Source organism: Solanum stenotomum, chromosome 11 (genome assembly GCF_019186545.1).
Source record: "Solanum stenotomum isolate F172 chromosome 11, ASM1918654v1, whole genome shotgun sequence".
NCBI lineage: Eukaryota > Viridiplantae > Streptophyta > Magnoliopsida > Solanales > Solanaceae > Solanum > Solanum stenotomum.
Window position 1 is genome coordinate 50,339,755 of NC_064292.1, and position 21,707 is coordinate 50,361,461.

Consider the following 21,707-nt stretch of genomic DNA (forward strand, 5'->3'; position numbering starts at 1 on the left):
TAAAGTGCTTGGAATATCTTTGTCGTTTGTGGTAAAATTCATGATATCCATAGTTTTTATTTCCTTTTTACTTTGTGGAATGTGGGGGTATTGTAGAGTCCTTTGGCCGATGTTAGAGGTGGAGCTAGAGGCGTAAAAAGTTTATTCAAACTTTCTTTATCTTAAAAAATTATATGGTATATAAAAGATTATTTGATGTAAAATATATTTATGTTCAGGTAGAATTTGGAAAAGAATCGCACCCTAATGTAAGCATCGATTTTTATTAATTATAAAATAGGAAAATAAGTCAAATATATTCATGAACTATTCAAAATAGGATAATTTTATTCTTCATTCATTACATTTTTGTTCAAAAGTATCTTTACTGTTATATTTTTGGTTTAAAAATATCCTCAAACTATCAAAATAACTCAAATAAAAAATACTCTTCTTACTACCGTTTGCTCCAAAACAAGGAAAAATGGGTCAATTTTGCTCTTGAATATTCAAAATAGGATAATTTTGTCCTCTATTTAAAGTTCGGGATAAGTTCTCTTGATTGTAAAGACTTGAGAAAAAACTTATATTGATAATTATGAGAATAATTTAATTGTTTTAATTTAGATGAAAACTAATATATAATGCTAATTTTATATTTTATATAAAGTTCAAAATAAATATTTCTTTAACTTCTTTTTATATTTATTTGCTTATATTTGGACAGAGGCGTATCTATAGGGGGTGCCGTGGGTTCACGTGAACCCATGCTTCCCTCTCTAGTTCATATATAGTAGTGTTATATTTTTTAAAAAATATTTAAATATAGATGTGTGAACTCATGTTTAAAATATCATATAAAAATGCGATGATGATTGGGTGCACTTCTCTAAGTGAGAGATAGAAATTTAAATCTTAGATCTTTTGTCGTTTCAACTAATTTTTGTTTTGTTTTTTTCCTTTATTCTTTCAAAATTTTCAAGTGTGTTACATTGAGAATTCCTAAAAAATTTAGCATTGTAAATTTTTTATATAATTAAATCAAATGTGTCTATTAAAATTTAAAACTAGTAGTATTATATATTTTGGATCTATAATTTTTAAATTTTAATGATTCATATTACGAACTAAAAGTCAAATCGATCAAATTTATATTAGAGATACATTTTTTCATAATCGTACACCCATCTAGCCGAAATCTTGGATACGCCTTTGTATTTGAAGCCTCCATAATAAAAATTATGATTCCACTACTAACTTACTAATTGATGCTAAACCATCAGGATAAAAATAAAGAAGAATTGCATGGACCTCCTCTGAGGTTTAGGCAACAATTATATGAATTAATTTTTTCTCTGCACAAAAGAATGAAATTTAATGTATAAAACAATTTATTTATTGAGAGAAAACCCACATGAGAGACACATGTTACAATAAATTCGGTATAATTTCACAAATAGAGTTCAGATTATGTTATACTTGAACCTTTTTTTAAAACTTGTTTGGCTTTTGTGCATTTAATTTTTTATTCGAATTTATACACTTTGTTTGGATGGTTGTTACGTATTGTTTCATAATGTATCGTACTGTATTATTTTAATGTATACAGTGTTTGGATAGATTGTATCGTTCCCATCGTTATATAATGTCACACATTCATAATTTTGAATGATAAACCTACCAGAAAAGTAGAGTAAGTGGTAGAGCTATTCTGAAAAGGGAGGATAAAAGATGAAATATAATTATTAAATAATAAATAAAAATAAAATGAAAAGAAAATACTAAGGTAACTATGCAATTACACCAAATTGGTCGTTACATAAAATGATTCTTTTCATCGTTGAAGTTAAACAATACGATACAATATAATTTAAGTAACAATCAAAACAAACATTATATTTAAACTAACAATACAATACAGCACAACGGGTAACAACCATCCAAACAAGGTATCTCTTTAGTGAAAATTATGACTCCGCTGATTTCTAGTGAACTAGTTTTCACTAAGTTATTCTGTTTTTCATTTTTTATTAGTATGATTTTGTTATTTATGTCTATGTATGTGAAGAGATTGGGGACAAAAACAAAAATAATAGATAAAAGACAAGATGATAAACTTATGTATATCAATTCAACATCTTATACAAGGGAAAGTTTAGTAGAAAAAAGAGGAAAATAAAAGACATAATACACATCCTAATAATGCATCTCCACCCTAATCAAAATCTAACTAAAAACAACAACAAACACTACACATATCAACATGTTTTTCAACTTTTTTTTCATGTACAACAACAAAAACACAATTGTAACCTAAGTAGATCAAGACATAGGCACAATGCCTTATATCAAAATGAGACGAGTCAGGGATCTAGAACGACTTCATTTTACTGTTTAAGTACAAAGGTACGCAAAGAACATTGTAGCGAATAAGGCTAGATATACATTGTGGCTTTTGTGGCTGCTAGCAGCACCGCGATGGCGATTGTGATGAGCATTTGCAGCGTAAATTGGTATGAAATTCGACGATCCTGGAGATCGAGAGCCATAGCCATTTGCTTCCCCTCCACTTCCTCTGCCACCAACAACATGAGACTCTGCACCATGGCCATATTTATTGCTGTTACTTGTTATAATTGTATCTCCATCAACATTATGTTTGTTGTTAAGTTGTTCAGATACTACAATACAAGATTTATGCATATTAATGAGCATATAAATTTCAATCGAATCAGATACAAAATTTAAACTTGATAGAACATGATTTTTCCAGTCATTTTTTATTGAATCAAATTTACTGTGAAAATACATGGTGGGAAACAGATTCTCGCTAAAATAGTGTGAAACTTGCTAATTTTTCGAAATGATCAAAAAAATTGTACAAATAGTTTCAGTGGAAAAATATAGTGATTTAGTCAAAATTATTGTATTCAAATGAATTTGTAGCTTGTTGACTAAATCCTCTCAGAACTGATAATCCGAACCCTTCCTAAACTGAACGCTCTTTTCTTTAGGCTCGCATAGAGATGCACCAAAGAAATAATTGGAAAATAAAAAATAAAAAATCATCCCCTGCTTTCCTACTCTATGATTCATATGTAAGAAGTTAAAAGAAAAAAAAATCTCAGTTCATTGAAATAAGGTAAAATACAAAGTTTTCCTTTCAATTAAGTAATTAGATCAAATTACAAATAGCAACACTTCAACACCTTGATTTAAATTGAAAGAGTTAAAAAAAAACATAGAGGAATTGAGAAAGTGTATAAATGAAATAAAAAAATATTACCATTGGCTTGATAAAATCCACATGAAAAGTAGAAGGCCAAAAATAATAGTAGTATTATTTTCTTGGTTCCCATTTTTGTTGAATAAATTCAAGAACTCCCATAAAAAGAATTTTAATTTGATCTTATTCTAAAAATTTCCCAGTATTTATAGCCTTTGTTTATTGTTCTTGAATAGATCTTCTCACTTAAAAAAAGAAAGAGAGAAAAAAACTTTATTAAAGTTAGAAAAGACAATAATTTATTTTCTTCTTTAAGTGATCTTATCAAGTGGGGGCTGAATATAAGTGATACTAATCTTAGGACACGCATTCTTGTCTCTAAAATTATTGAATTGCCTAAACCTACGACGCTTAATCAAGCAATATGTGTCGTGTTGGTTTAGACGGGGAAGATTGTTTATATTATATCTTTTAAATGTAATTTTTTCGTAAAATTTGCTAATATAAAATATTTTGTGTACTGAATTGTTGAATTATTTCCTTTTTTTTTACGTCTTAGCCCATATTTATATTTATTTTGTACTTTTTCTATTTTAATTTATGTATTATATATTTTTAAGTCTATTTAAAGAGAATAATATATGTTCTTATTAATCTGATTTCATAAATGATGTCTCAATTAGTAGTAATTATTCGATACTATTTTCTTTAGGATAACATAGATGAAGATTGAAGAACCTTTTTTTAAAAAGGAGATTGAAGAACCTTTTTTTAAAAAGGAGATTGAAGACTATTGGTTTACGGATATAAACTGTTAGGCTAATATAAATTTAGCTAATTAATTATTTATTAATATAATATAATTTGAGAAGTTATAAATATATATGTATACCATTCGGCTAACTAGTTTATCAAAAGTTGAAATGTGCAGATATATTTTGTGTGTGGATACATTCTAATACTCTATTATATCCAACACATATATCTTATACTTATTTTATAAACTAAATTTATTTTATAAATTAGATAATCGAATGCTTTAGACCCGTAATCATCCATATAATATAATAAGTCAATGTGGGCCAAATCTTACCATGATTCCTCTTTTCCTTTTTTGCTTCGGTTTCTTTGTTTCATTTTAGCCAAACCTAAGTAATCTAAAGTTATCACTTTCAATGAAAGTTGAACACATCAATGGTTCCTTTGTGTTGGAGACTTGGAGTTGTTGATTGGGGCGTAAGGGAATTTATTAGATTTTTTAAATTAAAAAACTGCATTATTTATACATATTAATTTTATTTTTTTAAAAAAATAATATATATATATATATATGTATAAAATCATTGATTCAATGTAGAAAAAAACTTTGTTTCTAGTACTTAGTGAAAACATACAACATATACACTATGTACAACATATAGTCAATAGGTATGTATATGTATAATATGTATGTATATTATGGCTATAATATGTATATTTAGTATAAAGTATACATTTTTTTTATATTTTCCATCCGGTGTTTGGAGCCCATATTGGAGCCTTGATTAGATTTGGATAGGGCAGTGTAGGGCCCACTTGGGGGTGATGCTCCNAAAAAAAAAAAAAAACTATCCATAGAACTTCCTATAATTTAATATTAGGAAAAGTTTTACCAATGATTCTTTTCACTTAAATAAAATATTGAGAAACAAGAATTAAATCACCCCAAATAAGGGTATTCGTGAGAATGATCCACAATATGATTTAAATTTTGAAAAAAAATACACAAATAGACCTTAAAACTAAATTAATTATCTAAAAATGGCCAACCCAAACTAATTCCCTAAATGGTCAATCGGATGTGCCCTTTTTGTTTTGAAGTTAACTTTTGTTAATATTCTTCAATCCTTTTTATTTGAGATAAAATATTCATTCATCAGGTAAAATTACTTTAGAAAAAATTATTTGTCTACTACACTAAATTGTTCTCCTAATTTTAATGAACATAAAGACAAGAGATAAAGTCAAAACTTTTTTTTCATCCTTTATCACTTTGTAAAGAATGAGATAATTCATTCTAATTTTCATCAAGTAAGTCATTATTTTTGTTTGTTAAACACCTATAAAACAAATTTTAAGTATATTTAAAATTAATCTATAGATGGATCATCAGACTTTATTGCTTCATATAGTTTATGAAAATTGTTAATATATTGACACTCATAATTTTAATCTTTTCTCTTGAATAATTTTTATATAAAATAGAAAAAATATCATTAATTTAATTATTTAATTCAAATATATATGTTTGACATGATGTTAAAAAACCACTGAATCATGTGATATTTTATTATTCTTTCCTATCCTGTTTATTTGAAAATATCATAATAATTTTTTTCCCCGAAAACTAATTAAATTGTAATATTGGGCCCGTAACGGGCCTTTCATTATCTAGTAATATATACATATTGATTCAATGTAGAAAAAAAAAATTGTTCCTAGTACTTAGTGAAAACATACAACATATACACTATGTACAACATATAGTCAATAGGTATGTATATAATATATTATATGTATAATATGTATGTATATTATATAGCTATAATATGTATATTTAGTATAAAGTATACATTTTTTTTTTATTTTCCATCCGGTGTTTGGAGCCCTGATTAGATTCGGATAGGGCAGTGCAGGGCCCACTTGGGGGTGACGCTCCCAACAGGATTTTCTCCATACTCAAGGCTCGAACCCGAAATCTTTGATTAAGAGTCAAGTAATCTCAATACTGCACCACAATCCATGTTGGTTAGTATACACAATTTATACTATTGGTATGTATGTATATTGAATTTTCTTGAGTAAACTATGGACAAAGTATTTAGGGCCATAATTTTTCTACTTTTTTCCATTGCACTAAAAATGATCTTTAGCGGCAATTAATTAACGGTTATAGCTTAATTGCAACTAAATATATATTTATGAAGGTAATTAATTAACACTCTTAGTAAATGTCCATATAACCTATACAATATTACATCCAATGACAATAGATTAATACCAGTAAAAAATTTAGCATTCTTTATTAAGGAATATATTTATCGCCGCTAAAAATCATTTTTAATATAGTGTCCGTACATATTTGAAGAACCCATATTGAATTTTGTCGAATCCGCAACAAATTCTTGAATCTACACAAGGCTATCATCACATGTGTGTTTCCCTTTCTAGTCAATTATGTGTCTAAACATACTTTAACTTCTAAATATCATTTTTTAAAATTTAAATTTCAAATATTTTCTGCAAATATCACTCAATTTATGTTCAAACTCCTACTAAGAGCAACAAAAAGTCTATAGCTCATGCAGCAAATTCCCTATGTCTTTTGCATTAAACAGTAAATTCATAAATTATATATACTTTAGCTTTGTTTCAATTTACATGTCGTATTTTTTATAATATATTTTTATAAAATGTTAATTTCTACATTTAGTAACTCTATAATTCAAACATTTCAGATGATTTATTCAAGACCATAAAATTTTGAATGACATTTTCATATATTAATATACATATTTTTTAATTTAAGATTACAAAATTCAGAAGCCTTCACTCATTTCTTAACTAGTTAGCTAAAACATAAAATGAAATAGAGAAAGTAATATCTATTAGCACATAATTTTTTATCATTTAATTCTGCCCCCACCTCCAACCCCCACTCCCACGCCCACCCCCACCCCACCTCTCTCTATTTTTATTTAAACTATAATATATTAATATGATTTGATGAAAATATGGAATATCAAAATTTGCCGCCAGACCGNTGTATATCAATATGATGAAAATATACATCGTAAAATGTTGGTCAAAGTTCTTATTGTTTGACTCTAAAAAAGGAAACCATGACAATTAATTGTGGACGGAGGGAGTAATTTTTTATCATTTAATTCTGCCCCCACCTCCAACCCCCACCCCACCCCACCCCTCTCTATTTTTATTTAAACTATAATATATTAATATGATTTGATGAAAATATCAAATATCAAAATTTGCCGCCAGACCTTTGAATTTAGCAACTTTTTATGTTTTACATTTTGGGAAAAGGACATATCGCTCACTGCGATCGCCGAATATAGGAAAATTTGTTCTTCCTATATTTATACTATATTTAATTCCTAATCTTTGATTTGTTTAAATTTAGTAATAAATTCCCATATACTTATCTTGGATGGTGAAGCCACGTAAGCTAATTAAAAGATAATCAAATGAATATTCTTCGTTGAAAAATTATATTATATGAAAGTAAAATTTGAAGCTTTTGATTTTAGAATTTTGATTCTTTTAATTTAAGATATATAGAGTTCTATATTAGAAATAATTTATAAATATTTAATAAATTCTTAAGACATATATAAAATATAGACTAAAGTTACTAAATTCGACGAACGTCTATTTCTACCTTAAGCAGCCATATTATTCACGTACATGTAACTACTAATGCATGATAACAAATATGTCATTTTCCAAGAAATATATTAGTATTAAAAAGATTAAATATTGGATAGAAATATATTTACAAGTGCTGACAAAATTCAATTTGGTCCTGCAACGTGATTCGTCTGTCATTTACAAAACAATATGTTTCAATTATTGTCACTATATATCATGTGAGAAAACATGACCCATATGCCCTTGATCTTCTTCTCTTTTTAACATATTCCAATTTTCTTCTTCTTTCATCTTCTTCTCCTCTCATTATATTCATCAAACTCAAATTGAAATTTGAAATAAGCTATGTCTCTACAATCTTATCTAAATGAGAATCAGGTTCGTGCAGATATTGATCATCAAGCCCTATTTCAAGATAACGAACATGTCATAAAATCTCCGGAGACCTTGCTAGATCTACCTCCGGAGTCTTTTTGGATCCCTAAAGACTCGGAACAAGATTGGTTCGATGAAAATGCAACCATACAACGTAAGACATCGATGAAACTAGGTTTTTTTGGAAAGTCAAATGATCATCATTCTAAATCATTCTCTCATCATCCTTTCACCTCGACGTTGAATCATCATCATCATCAAAATCCAAAATCTTCATCTCTATTTGCTCTTCCAAAGTCTCATAAAACTAGCTCGACCGACGTAAGTCTCCGGCAAGGCAAGCAACCGAGACGTTTATTCCGAAGTCGGTCTGAACCGGGTAGAAAGGGTTCAACAAATGTGAGTGAACCGGGTTCACCTAAAGTTTCTTGTACTGGAAGAGTTAGGTCAAAGAAAGACAGAGGTGTAAGAACCGGGTTTTGGAAAAAGCTAAGAACTATTTTTAAGATCCGGCCCAGAGCAAAAAGTGTGGCTAATGTAAATGTTGAACCGGCCGGTTCGGTTGGTGTGAACCGGTTGGAGACTAGTGACCGGTCAAAGTCATAGAGCGGCAACTTATTGGGCTTTACACGTAAGCTTAATGGGCCCACTTTTGTTTGTCTCGTTAGGCCGTGATTTGAGGCCTATAAGGCCCAATAGGCCCATTACAAGGACTATAAATAGATATACGGGTCCCACCATTTTGATATTTTCTCAATTCTTTAAATTTTGTAAAATATATATAATATATATTCAATTTCCAGTTGCTTTGCATTTTGAATTAGTACTCATTATTTTGAGAAAAAGGATAATCCACTTGTTTATACTAATGTTTTGATGCATGACTTTTCTACTTTCTACAAATTTAATATTAAAAACAGTATTATATATGTATAGACGGTTCGAGAAAAGGTTCAAAAATAGCCCTATATAGTTACAGTCGTGTCAATCAGATCAAATATTTTTTAATAGTGGAAAATGTTGGTGGCATGGGTCTATCTTATTTTTTGGTTTTTTGGTACATGTTGTTTCATTTGTTTTGGTTATCATATTATTTGTTATTACATGACTTTAAATTTTATTATTGCTTTTCCTTTTCAAATTGTTTTTGATATACGTTATTATTTGAGCCGAGGTCTAACTGAAACAACATATCTATCTTCACAAGGTAGAGATAAGAGTTAAGACTACATATATGCCATCAGTTTCAATTCTTACTTATAAAATTACACTAAGTGTATTATTATTATTATCATCCACGTCGTAGTTGGGAAATATTTTAGATGAAAGATGACAAAGAAGCCTCTTATGATCCGATAGGTAAACAAAGACAAATTTGAAACTCTTTTTTATTTCATTCTTATAATTTGTGAATTATATATTCAACTTTTGTTTTGAATTTTGAATTTAGTAATCATTGATTTAAGATAGAGGGTAATAATCCACTTGTTTATACGAATTGTTTGATAATGACTTTCCACTTTCTGCCCATTTAATATTAAAAAACAACATTAAATATGTATAGGTTGTTAGTGCAAAAGTAGCCAATGTTGAATATGAGAAACGATAATGACTTTAGGTTTGACTATAATTAAATTATTATGATTGTAAAACTAAACGTGGAAATAGAAATGATTATAAAAATAAACGTGGAGAGTTTTATAGAAAATAGAAAATGATCCAACAAGAATAAAAGAAGTGCTTCTACTCATTAATCACTTTTCTACTCATTAATCATTTTAGGAAGTTGATTTGAAGAGTGAAATTTTTTAAATCCATTTTATCACAATCTTCGTTGATCCAGATGAGATAGTTAAGATATGCAGAAATGCTTGAACACCATTATAATTATTTTAGAAGAAGCAAAAAAATTAAAAAATTGTGTTGCTTATTCTACAAATCATCATTGAAAAATCAAAGTTCTAACAATGTTGAGAAATTTTGAGAAACAAGATACCAATATTAGTAAAAGAAGCACATCACAATTTCAACTTTCAACTCTAATTTGAATGCATATTGACTAAGCCACCCTTTGATTAGAGAATTTTTCAGTTTTTTTTACAGCTAAAAGCCTTTATGAAGCTCAAAACATTAGCAAGTACCAAATTTTTAATATTATCACTAGAAATCCTTACTTTTCTTCTTTTCCTTCCAGCTTGCTTTTGATAGGGGAAAAAAATGGTGGGCCACATAGAGCCTAAACTTTCTTTGATTTCAACTCATAATGAAAAAAGAGCAACTTTCATGTAGCACACTAGGTGGTAATCACTTAATGCATCGATAGTTTTAATAATTATATAGTTTATCTAAGTTATTTTTAGATATACTATATTTGCCTCTAAAGATAGGGTATTTGCCTTAAAATACAATATATCTAGCGAATACATCTTGTTTCCTTTTTTGCGCTCACTTCTCTTCATCCCTTGTCCGTCTATTTCTTTGTATATGTATATCTCAAAATCATATGTTTGTGCATCTAGTATCAAATATATACTAATGTATCTGTATATATCAATTTCATTCAGTATATCTAATATTAATTTCATGTATCTAACATATAATGCATTGATGTATCTAGTATATCTGTGCATAGTATTCAATATTGGTTATGAGAGGACATTAATGTTTCTAATGTATCTGTGATGTATATATATCTAATGTATTCGTGCATAAATAGATCTATTTGGTATCAACTTTGTGATATATCTAGTGTATCCGTACATAGATACATACTTAGAAAAAAACAAAGACGAAAATATAATCATCCAAATACATGTATATGTACAAAGATAAATATGTCTGATATAATTATGTCTTAACTAGAGTCCTTCAATGAATATCCGGTGTCAATTAGGTAGTAGAAAGAGGAGAGAGAGAGAAAGAGGAAGATAGCGAGGGGGAGAAAGAGCGGAATGTTGTGTAATTATTTTAAAGTATAATAGGATCTAAGAGAAATGATAAGAATATTTATTTAATTGGATGTTTTTCAATGAAAAAAATGACCAGTACATCTCCGGTTCTTGGAATTCATTTCACATTATAACATATGTGATTTATAATTCATTTGATTCTTTTTTTTTCAAAAATATATTCAAGAGCGTTGGAATTTGATCTTGAATTTATATTATTGAACATGATTTTAAATTCAAGTAGTGCTAAGTGCTAACAACTTAAAACCAAACTCCTCGAATCTTAATTTATTCTTCGTTCTTGAGCTTAAAATTTGATGTTTGATCTAGAACATGAACTTAATTATTTAAGAACTTGAATATTTATAATTTGTATAAAACGAAGTGATCTTTGATCCACAAGCTTGCTCTTGCTTCTGGTAATGAATTTTAGTCTCCTTAAATTTTAAGAACCTTTATTCATGTTTTTCGAGCAAAGAATTATGATGAAAACAGACCTTTTTTATTTGATTGATTGACTTAAATTTTCGACTAAGATTGATTGAAACAAATGATACTCAACAAATCTTAGGCTAATAAAACTAAGTTCATCATTTATAGATCAATCAAAGAACCACCACAATGAAATTGAATTCTTTTGTCAATCTGTATTCATTGGACTTAAATAATTAATTCAATTACAATTAACCAACAATATAAATTTAAACCAATATCATCCAAATTTAAATGCATTTTCAAGAAAGCAATACAAGTGGAAAGTACAGAATAACTCTGTTTCTTATTTTCCTATTCCCCTTTTCTGAAACAAGTTTTTTCTATTTCCCTTTAAAAGACACAGAATGAGTTAACTGATCAAACAAAAAATTCAATGAACTTCTTCCTCTTTGTGTGTGTAAATCACACAGTCCGATTTCGGGTACGAAATGCAGGTCAGCAAATAACCTTTCTCCATCTGATCATCGTCCAGGAATGCACCTTCGGATTGATCAACTGAACCCGAAACCAACTGTGCTGCACAAGTGCAGCACGAGCCGGCCCTGCACGAATAAGGCAGCTCTAAACCAGCTTCCTCTGCTGCATCGAGGATGTATTGATCATCAGAGACTTCAATTTCATTCTCCTTGCCATCAGGACTTATGAGTTTTACTTTGTATGCTGCCATTGCACTGACTTTGAACGAGGGCGAATACTTTAATCCAAATGCTTTGGAAATACTCTTTATGGAACTCAATGAACAGAGTGGTTTGGTAAAGACGGACGATTTTATTGATGGTCCAACCTTGAGCAAGGAAGATGAAGGAAGGGTTATACTCGACATGTTATACCTGAGAGACATAAAACACAATCAATTAAGCTAATTCGCGCTAAAAACATGACAGATGTTGGATAATAAAGTTTAAACAATACACTTTCTTGATGAGATTGATATTCTAATCTTTCTTCTCAGAACACATTGATTTGTCCCTATAAGCGGGACCAAGCATGTTGTTGCCAGAAGCACAACACTGTATTTCTTCTAAAGAATCTCCTAATTGTTCCAAAGCAACTTGAAAGAAGATTCTTTAACCAGAAAGAATACAGTTCAAATTCACGATATCTATCCAGAAATTCTCCCAACTCAATCATAGATGATGAAATTTGTCATTAGCCAGAAATTGTTCTTTTGTTTCGTCTTATGCTATTTCTTCAAGATTCATAAACTTCAAATCAAGACCTGAGTTGAATGGGGAATTCATTGCTCTCATGCATACTCAAAGTGACACACATACAGAGAGTTCTAGACTATATATAAGTTGAAACTCTCCAAAAATGTTACCGCACCATGACGATTCCTCCAAAAATGCACTACTTTTTGGAGGATCCGACACCACATTTTAAAGAGTTCGAGCAACATAAATTCCCGACTCACCAGCGAACTCATTTTGCAGGGAGTATAATGTTCTTTGCACTGAAAAGAAATACTACTTATTTCACAATTCACTACAAACACTTGTGTATTAACAAAGAAAATTAAGGGGCCGTTTGGTGTGAAGGATAGGTACAAATAGTCCTGAGATAATTATTTTGTGGCACTTAATTTAGTGTTTGGTTGGAAAGTTTGGGATAACTTATCCTGGGATTAATAATTAGTACCGGGATAAGTTATCCCTTCCCATGGGTGGTATATTAATCCCGGGATAACTTATCCCGGAATAAAATGATTAAATGACAAAAATGTCCCTTTAAACACTTTTTATACATTACTTTTCACATGGAAGGTATTTTAGTAAACTTATATGTTGTTATTAAGATTTATTATTTTGAATATAACAAACCAAACACTCAATAAAAAATAATCTTAGTATAACTTATCCCACCATAACTAATCCCATCATAACTTATTCCATATAACTAATCCCATCATAACTTGAATTCAAACCAAACGACTCCTGAAGGTAACACAAAAGGAAAAGCAAAAGTACCCCTTAAACTATAAGGAAAATCCCAACAACTTCCCCCTTAAACTTTTTTCTATATTTCTTTGCACCTTATGTGCTGACATGAAGCCACAACTCAATTCAATTAGCTGCGGTGATATACACACGCCCCTGTGCTTTTTCTTCTTTTTAAGAAAAAAGAACTGATTTTCTTTGCCTTGTAATAATTAAAATAAGTTAATAAATGTAACTTTTTCTAGTAAGGATCTGACCAATTTCAATTCAATGACCATTCTACTTTCAATCAACAACAACGACAGTAACACTACGTCTTAGTCCTAAACAAGTTGGAATCAGCTAAATGAATCCTCCTTGTTCCCTTTAAGCTCCACTCAGGTTATCATAACACTAAATGATCCAATTTCCAAATTGAATTTTCTTCTGTCTAGAATAATCCTAATCTGATTAATCTAAACATTCAACAAACTAATACTTTTCTTTTTGAGAAACAAATAACTCCAAGTAATTAATCAAAAGAAAACAGTACTCTATATATATTGAGAGAGAAGGTTATAATTAACTTACTGAAGTAGAAGATCTGAATTTTGAACTTGAAAAAAATTGCAGAATTTAATCAATAAAAGACCAAATAAATAGTGCTACAGAGTGTGCTCACAAAATATATTTGGTGGTGCTTTATATAGAAAAAAAAAAATAAGCAGAGGGGAAAAGCAATTAGGATACATACATGCCCTTGACTCTATTTAATTGTCCTTTCAACCCTCTATAAGGACATATTTAGGTTCTATATTAATGAAAAATCAAGTTTTTTTTCAAAAAGAAATTTAAAGTGATAGTAGTACATCTTAATGTAAATTATTAATCGTAATAAGTTTAATTGTTGCTAAATATGTATTTTTAATGATAATTAGGACCTTTTTTTTAAATATTCATAAAGCTTATAACGACATTAAATCCAATGTGAATTAATTAATACAGGTAAATTGTTAATATGTATATTCATAATCGCTGAAAACTATTTTTGTTATAGTGAATGTAATTTATAGTAATTTTATAAATACTTTAAAGTAAGTTTTTTAAGACCTTTTTTTATTCTTTTGTGATGGGGAATTAAATATATACCTGGTAGACATAATGAAGCAGAGATTATTTGGTGCAAATGGGACGTAAAACTATATACTATATAAAATTGTAGAATATAATATAGTAATTTTAAAATAATTTTAAGAGGTGGAAGCAGCCAAGTTGGTAAGTAGGTTCAGGAGTCAAGTAGAAGAGATACATTGAATCCAGACAAAGACATGAGGTTGTGAAAAGGATATAGTTTCTACACTCTTCATTGTCTTGCACATCTAAGCAAAGAATCAAGAATTTTCTATATCTTTCTAAACATACTCCATTATAGTTGTCTTACTTTATAACCCCTCATAGCGGAATCAGAATTTTCACTTTAAAAAAATAAAATTAACATATAAACAATAACTAAGATAAAAATGAAGTTAATTTCTATTTATTCAAAAAAGAAAATTATCATTTTAGAATACCCTAGCTTAACAGAGGTGTATTCAGAATTTCGGTAAAATGAGTGCACGATTACGAAAAATACATTTTAAATATAAATTTGATCGATTTGATTTTTAGTTTTTGAACCATGAAATTTTAAAAATTATAGATCCAAAATAATATATATACTACTTGTTTTAAATTTTAATATACACATTTGATTTAATTATGTAAAATCTTTAAAATGCTAATTTTTTTAGGAATTTTCAATGTAACACACTTGAAAATTTTGAGAGATTAAAGGAAACAAAAAACAAAAGAAAAATTAGTTGAAATGCCAACCAATAACCACTTGGAGAGGTGTTATTCATAAAGACAGGATATATATAAGATTTAAACTTCTATCTTCACTAAGAGAGATGCACCCAATTATCATTGTATTATTATATGACACTTCGAACGTGGGTTCACACATCTATAGTTAAGTATCTTTTAAAAAATATAACACTACTATGTATAATCTAGAGAGGGGAGCATGGGTTCACGTGAACCCACGACACCCCCTCTAGATATGCCCCTGCCTAGCTATGTCCATGTCTAACACTATCTAAATGCTATGAGTGTATTACTAATATCATAGATTTTTAGGTATTAGTAATGCAAAGGGTTTTAATAATATATGCATCAGCATGGTTGAAGACTCAATTATTCCTTAAAATCTTTTTTACATCTTTTTCATCATAATTTTGGATGATATTTTTGTAAATAAATATTTTTATACATTAATGCATGCTATTTTTAATGCACCAAACCCAATAATGTATAAGAAATAATCTAAGTATAACTAATGCAAACATAACTAATCCAATCATTATTAATGTAAGCCATTATTGATACACTCCATTTAACATTATTTTATACACTCTACCAAATGACTAATGACTATTATTTTTGAGTTGAATTTCGGAAATTATGAGTCATAATTTGTTATTACGTAATTGATGTCAAATAGTATTGAAGGTTAACTATAATTAAGCCACAATTACAACAGAGAGATGAAATTATGCATATATACACTAGATACATTCCATATACACTGGATATATCTGTGCACTTTTAAAACCAATGTGTAACTATGCCCAAATCCATTAAATACGTCAATACATTTTTATACATGATACATAAAACTAATATTAGACACACTGAATGAAATTGATAGACACATAATATATCAATGTATATTTCATATTAAATACACATATATATGAAATTGTGAAATACAGAACAGAAAAAGAAACGAGAGAGGCGAACGAGTAAAGCAAAATACATTTGATACAATGTATCCAAAAACAACCCAAACAAAATATATAAAATTATTAAAACTATCAATGTTAGTGTACTTTATGAAGTGACTCAATATTAAACAACTTGCAAGCACTAGATAAAATTTAATAGCAATCCTAAAAGTGGCTATTTTGTGAATATTATCCATAAAGAAGGCCCGTCGATCCATTTCATAACAACCCATAAACTCCCAATCGGGTCAAGCCCAAAATCCATTTACAGTATACGAATACGGCCACCTTCTTCTTCTTCATCTGATTACTGTAACTTGAGAAATTTTCAGAAATGAGAAAGCAAGTGTTAACGTTGACGGAAGCTGCGGCTTCCAGAGTACGGCAGCTGTTGGAACAGCGTCAGCGTTCTTTCCTAAAGCTTGGTGTCAAATCTCGCGGTTGTAATGGCTTGTCCTATACCCTCAATTATGCAGGTTTCCCCCCTTTTTGATTTATGTTTTTTTTTCTCATATTTATTTATTGTTGTGTTAGTTTGAAATTTGTAATTGATCCTGAACGCGGATTGTGAGTATATAAATCAATTTAATGATCCATGATCAGTTAATGCAGAGGCGGAGCTAGGATTTTGAGTTTATGGTTTGTGAAATTTTGGAAATGATAGTTTAATGGATTCTGGATAAATTAATTATACATGTTAAGTAAATTTTTAAGCGGAAATACTTATACGGGCAAAGTTATTGGGTTCTGCCGAACTTGTAGTTAGGATTGTAGCTCTGCCCCTGTGGCGCGATGGTAGGGTAAGGGGTCTATAAAGAGGCAGGGAATGGTGAATTTTCTTAGGAATGATTTATAGAATGTTTTCTATGTTGGATTTTTTTTTTGTATAGTGTTACCAATTTTGGGTGTATGGTTTTGCACTTTGCATTGTCGGTATTTCATAACCCTCTTTGGGTTTCTTTTTGAAAAAAGAAAAATTGGTTATAGATAGCATGATAGTGATATCTCTCCATCTATCCTAGTCTTGGTTGATACATTTACTTGAAACTTGTTGCTGGTGGGAGGTGACACGTATCCCGTTGAATGAGAGATGAAGGAGGGGAAGAAGTGGTATTAAGATAGAGTTTGAAATACTTTTCTTATTTATTGATCTTTTTTGGTTTTAAGGTGATTTGAAGTTGCTTGCAAATACAAAAGCAATAATGTCATTTTAGCACAAATATCTTTTGCTTTACAACAGTCGTAATCATGATTTTCTTTAACATCTATCAGAAATTAATATGTCGGTAGCAAATCGATTGCATAAAATCTACCCCTCTGCCCCAAGTTATATAGCACTCTCTCCATTTGTGAGGTCCAAAATGCTTGAACCACTCTAATAATATAGTATTATTTACACAACTTACACTAATTTTCAAGAAAATTCATATAACCATGTATTTTTTTTCCTAACTTTGATGTGATATTCTCCATGTTGAACTCAACCATACCTACTATTTACACACTAACATTGTAAATGTCATGTCTGGTTAATTAGTCAAAAACAAATGGGAAGGAGGGAGTATTTGCCTTGACAGATTAAATAATAAAGAGTCAGCAAAAATGATGAAATATATCCTCTCTCAGCTTGCTCATTTGCCTGACTAAGACTTCTGCACCAATGTTGCCTAACATAATGGACTGATGACTTTGGAAATTGAAGATTGATCCAAAAAGAATGGTTCGGAAAGTGAATACCATATTCCACTCTTTTGCCATCCTTCCAGATTTTCTTTTTGACTGTGCTAACTGTTAATTATCTGCATCTGCTAAATAAGAAAATGACTTGTATCCGCAGCCCAGGGTTTGGTCTAGTGATAAGAGTGTACCTCATGATGTGTGAGTTTGGTGCATGTTACGGGTTTGAACCATATTGTAGACAAAGGCTTGGTACTTAAGTAAAGAAGGGAGGAGGAGCGGGACCATTATGCATTGAATTTCGAACCCTGGGCCATTGGCCCTAGGGGATTTCTCGGTTATCAAAAAAGAAATATCTTGCATCTGTTTCTGGCATAATTTGAGCTGCACTTAATGTATAATTGGTCTACTGATGATTTAATCTTATTCACACCGAGTGAATTCAGTAGTGTGTATTAACTCATCAAATGTGTGCATTCAGGCACGTCGGAGGTGTAATGGAGTTCACAATAATAGTCTACATTTACTTTGTGCGCAAAGTTTCAATACCCTGCTCTCAACATCTGCATAGAGCTAGTTCAACCGATTTGTGCAAGCATGTCCCTACAGATTATTCTGCCGATTAATCATAATTAATTACCTTTAGAACTTGCCTATCTTTAGCTTAATAACTGGTGTACCCTCTGTGAAATGTCTTAAAGAAAAGCAAACCATCTTTGAAATTTCTTAAAAGTAAAAGTAAACCATATGTGAGATTTATCAAAGAAAAAGTAAAATCATACATGAAATTTCTTCTGTCACTTGCCATTGATTTACCTTGCTTGTACAGACGATAAAGGAAAATTTGACGAGTTGATTGAGGACAAGGGAGTGAAGATACTGATTGATCCAAAGGCACTTATGCATGTTATAGGTACCGAGATGGATTTTGTTGATGATAAACTCAGGTATGAGATGGTATTTCTGCTTTATATCGTACTAGTATAATTATAGACTTAGTCCATATGTCATTTATTCATGGTGCTACTGTTGCATTTGTAATCTTTTTCTTATGGTCACTCTTATAATCTTATTCTTAGAGCTTTCAAATCACAGGATTCAGTACCACTATTAGTATAAGCTAAGATTAAACCAAGTTTAACTTTCTAGTTTTTCCAGTACCATCTCATGTCACGACATTAAGTATCTCTATGAATTAAAATCCAAGCAAGTTAATTTTTTTAGTTTCTCAGTATGATTATGACATAACTTTGATGTTTAATAGGCTGAAGTGAGCTGCAGTCTTTTCTTCTTTCCCTGCAGAGACGAGCTTCTTTTTGTTATTCTGCTGAATCTTTCAGTTGCTTTAAAATTAAATTGACTTAGAAGTAGGATTTTGCCCAGATGACCTTTGCGACTTGTGTTGTAACTTTCTCTAGATTAGCCTATCATGTACTTTTAGGACTCCACTTTAAGGAAAAATAAGGTGTAACAGAATAGCAATTACGTTACCGATTCTCTTTTGCTTGTCATGTCTAGCTATTGTGCAGTCTCTCGACTCTCTTTACTTTCTCTCGTCTCATTGTCTGTGATTCCTATGGATGAGTATAAGAAAATACTCTTTCAAATTATACAGACTTCACCCATGATTCATGTCTTCCCTTTTTAGAATGAGAGGAATATGAACTTCATATACTGATTAGGGAGATTGAGTTAAAAATGTACTCCCTCCGTCCACTATTGTTTGTCAGGTATACTAAAAATAGTTGTCCGAAATTAATTGTCAATTTAAACAATCAAGAATTAATTAATCATTTTTTTCCAATTTTGCCCTTAATAATTACATAACTACTTTCAAAAAGTACTGACCATTTTACATATTCTAAATTTGAAAGTTGAAAAAATTCATTCACGAAGAAAGCGGTAAAAATTTTCATTGAAGTAGTGTAGAAAATTTTAGTTTAATTGAAAAGTTGTCTGTTGGTATTCTTTATACATACTGGGTAGACTTTTGGTATTCTTTAGTTCACTTTTGATTGCTTTAGTCTTTATGCACTTAATACTCCTAACAAACAATAGTATTAAATGTGAAATTGCACGGTAAAAATACATTTAAGACTAGGTATTCTTTAGTTCAATAGGCTATTAATGAAGACCAATTTTCATAATGATTGATAGTAGGGTTATATTAGTCAAATTGCATTTTATATTAAATTTTTCTTAATGGTTGTGCCAAACCTCATCGTGACAAACAATAGTGGACAGAGGGAGTAGTTTTTCTGGTTCAATTCATTGTCATCTTTGTCCTTGTGAAACTGATCCACCATACTTAACTGCGTGAATTCTAGTAGCATTAACTTGCATCACCCATTTGCACTCCAATATATTGCTATTCATTAACCTGGTTTATCGTTATTTGCGTCTCATAAGCATCAAAACTGAAATATTTGATTTCATGAACAGATCTGAGTTCATATTTGTCAATCCAAATGCAACTGGACAATGTGGTTGTGGAGAATCTTTCATGACAACAACTAGCTCAGAAGCTGCTAAGTTGCGTGGCAAATCTAGCTGATAGTTTATTATATACTCATATTATGTACGTTAGTCGTTATATATACACTTAGAAGTGTGAGTATATACTATATAGTCGATCTGTAGTAACAAATCAACGATGTTAACGGTCAGAAACAGAAGGTTTTGTTATTTTTTCTCCTTTTTGCCCAAATCCTATGTACATTAGCTGTTGTAGAATAAGATTTTCTTTGCCATGGAAAGGTGAAAGTAGAACAATGAAAATCGAACTCACACTTATTACGTTGAAGACTCTCACTTGTACCATTAGACTATACGTTTTGACATTTGATTAGTGACTGGTAGTTCATAATTGATATAAAGGGTACATTACACCATAATAAACCATGAAACTGATACAGATGAAGAATATATATACCTTATTACCGTTTACACTTTTTTTAGATGAGATGGTCACACACAATTAACTAGGTTTCTCCGACCGAACTGGATTTTCCTCTTGAGATTTTTTGGACTCAAATTTTAACATCACTTTCTGCATGGCTGCTTTGAATCTTTTAACCTTCTGCTTGTCGTGATCATCTGTTAACTCATTATTCTTCTGAGTAGTGCTACCACTTGACAATTCATCTTCTTGGCTTCCATGGGATTTGTATAGCTTCACATATTTCATGATGTTTTCCACAAAGTTCTTGAAAGTTGAATGAACTTATAATGAAAAGTGAAGTTATTTATAGTATGTGAAGACTCAAAAATTGAACATAAAAAGACAAAAGAAATGACAAAATTTTGTGCTAAATGAGAAAAGAACGAAGGATTTTGTTGGTGGTTGGTTGTGTCTTTCATGACGATTGATATATTGATCCAAACAAAAGATGTCATATTGCCGTGATGGGAAAAATGTTGGTTTGTTCAACTATGTAAAAGGTAAAGACAAATTATTATTATTATTATTATTATTATTTTTAAAAAATGGGGTATCGAACGAGAGGGAACCGTAAGGTGGGGAATCAAACGAAAAGGGACAACAAGGTGGGGACTCGAACTTTCACCAACAAGATGAAAGTTCAGTAGTCAACCAATTAAGCTACTAAAATTTCCCAAAGTCAAGACAGATAGTTAGCTAGTACTTGTATATGTAGGATTGTGACTGGATAGAATTTGAGGTATTCGATTTTATATTTTGATTTTTGGATCTTGCTAAATGTAATTGAAATTCGATCCAAACTTTTAAGTTCGATTTTGAATCAATTGATTTGAATTATTTTGAATTTTTTGTTTTGAGTTTATAAGTTTAAGATGCTTTTTCTTATTGCAAGAATGT

The 21,707-nt window shown here is 30.0% G+C and overlaps 5 protein-coding genes across 6 annotated transcripts in view; 2 read left to right on the forward strand and 3 right to left on the reverse strand.

Annotated features, from left to right (window-relative positions):
* The window catches only part of LOC125845351 (uncharacterized), a 174,941-nt gene that overhangs the window by 128,502 nt on the left and 24,732 nt on the right, over positions 1-21,707 (reverse strand). The window lies entirely within an intron of this gene.
* LOC125845384 (uncharacterized) lies at positions 2,070-3,512 on the reverse strand. Of its 2 annotated transcripts, none has more exons than XR_007444273.1 (2): positions 3,266-3,512; positions 2,070-2,576 (listed from the first exon to the last, which is right to left on the reverse strand). XR_007444273.1 is itself a non-coding variant. In XM_049524885.1 (2 exons), the coding sequence occupies exons 1-2, from the start codon at positions 3,336-3,338 to the stop codon at positions 2,374-2,376; spliced, it is 360 nt and encodes a 119-aa protein (XP_049380842.1). In that variant the 5' UTR covers positions 3,339-3,442; the 3' UTR covers positions 2,070-2,373. The 2 variants fall into 2 exon arrangements, 1 of the variants encoding a protein (XP_049380842.1); XM_049524885.1 differs by having other exon boundaries at positions 2,070-2,660; positions 3,266-3,442.
* On the forward strand, positions 7,879-8,808 carry LOC125845369 (uncharacterized). Its single transcript, XM_049524869.1, has one exon. It carries the CDS (start codon positions 7,979-7,981, stop codon positions 8,612-8,614), a length of 636 nt encoding a protein of 211 aa, XP_049380826.1. The 5' UTR covers positions 7,879-7,978; the 3' UTR covers positions 8,615-8,808.
* LOC125845378 (ferredoxin, root R-B2-like) lies at positions 11,634-14,061 on the reverse strand. Its single transcript, XM_049524878.1, has 2 exons — positions 13,959-14,061; positions 11,634-12,281 (listed from the first exon to the last, which is right to left on the reverse strand). Exon 2 carries the CDS (start codon positions 12,272-12,274, stop codon positions 11,822-11,824), a length of 453 nt encoding a protein of 150 aa, XP_049380835.1. The 5' UTR covers positions 12,275-12,281; positions 13,959-14,061; the 3' UTR covers positions 11,634-11,821.
* LOC125845382 (iron-sulfur assembly protein IscA-like 1, mitochondrial) lies at positions 16,402-20,554 on the forward strand. Its single transcript, XM_049524883.1, has 3 exons — positions 16,402-16,668; positions 18,699-18,816; positions 20,312-20,554. Exons 1-3 carry the CDS (start codon positions 16,527-16,529, stop codon positions 20,421-20,423), a joined length of 372 nt encoding a protein of 123 aa, XP_049380840.1. The 5' UTR covers positions 16,402-16,526; the 3' UTR covers positions 20,424-20,554.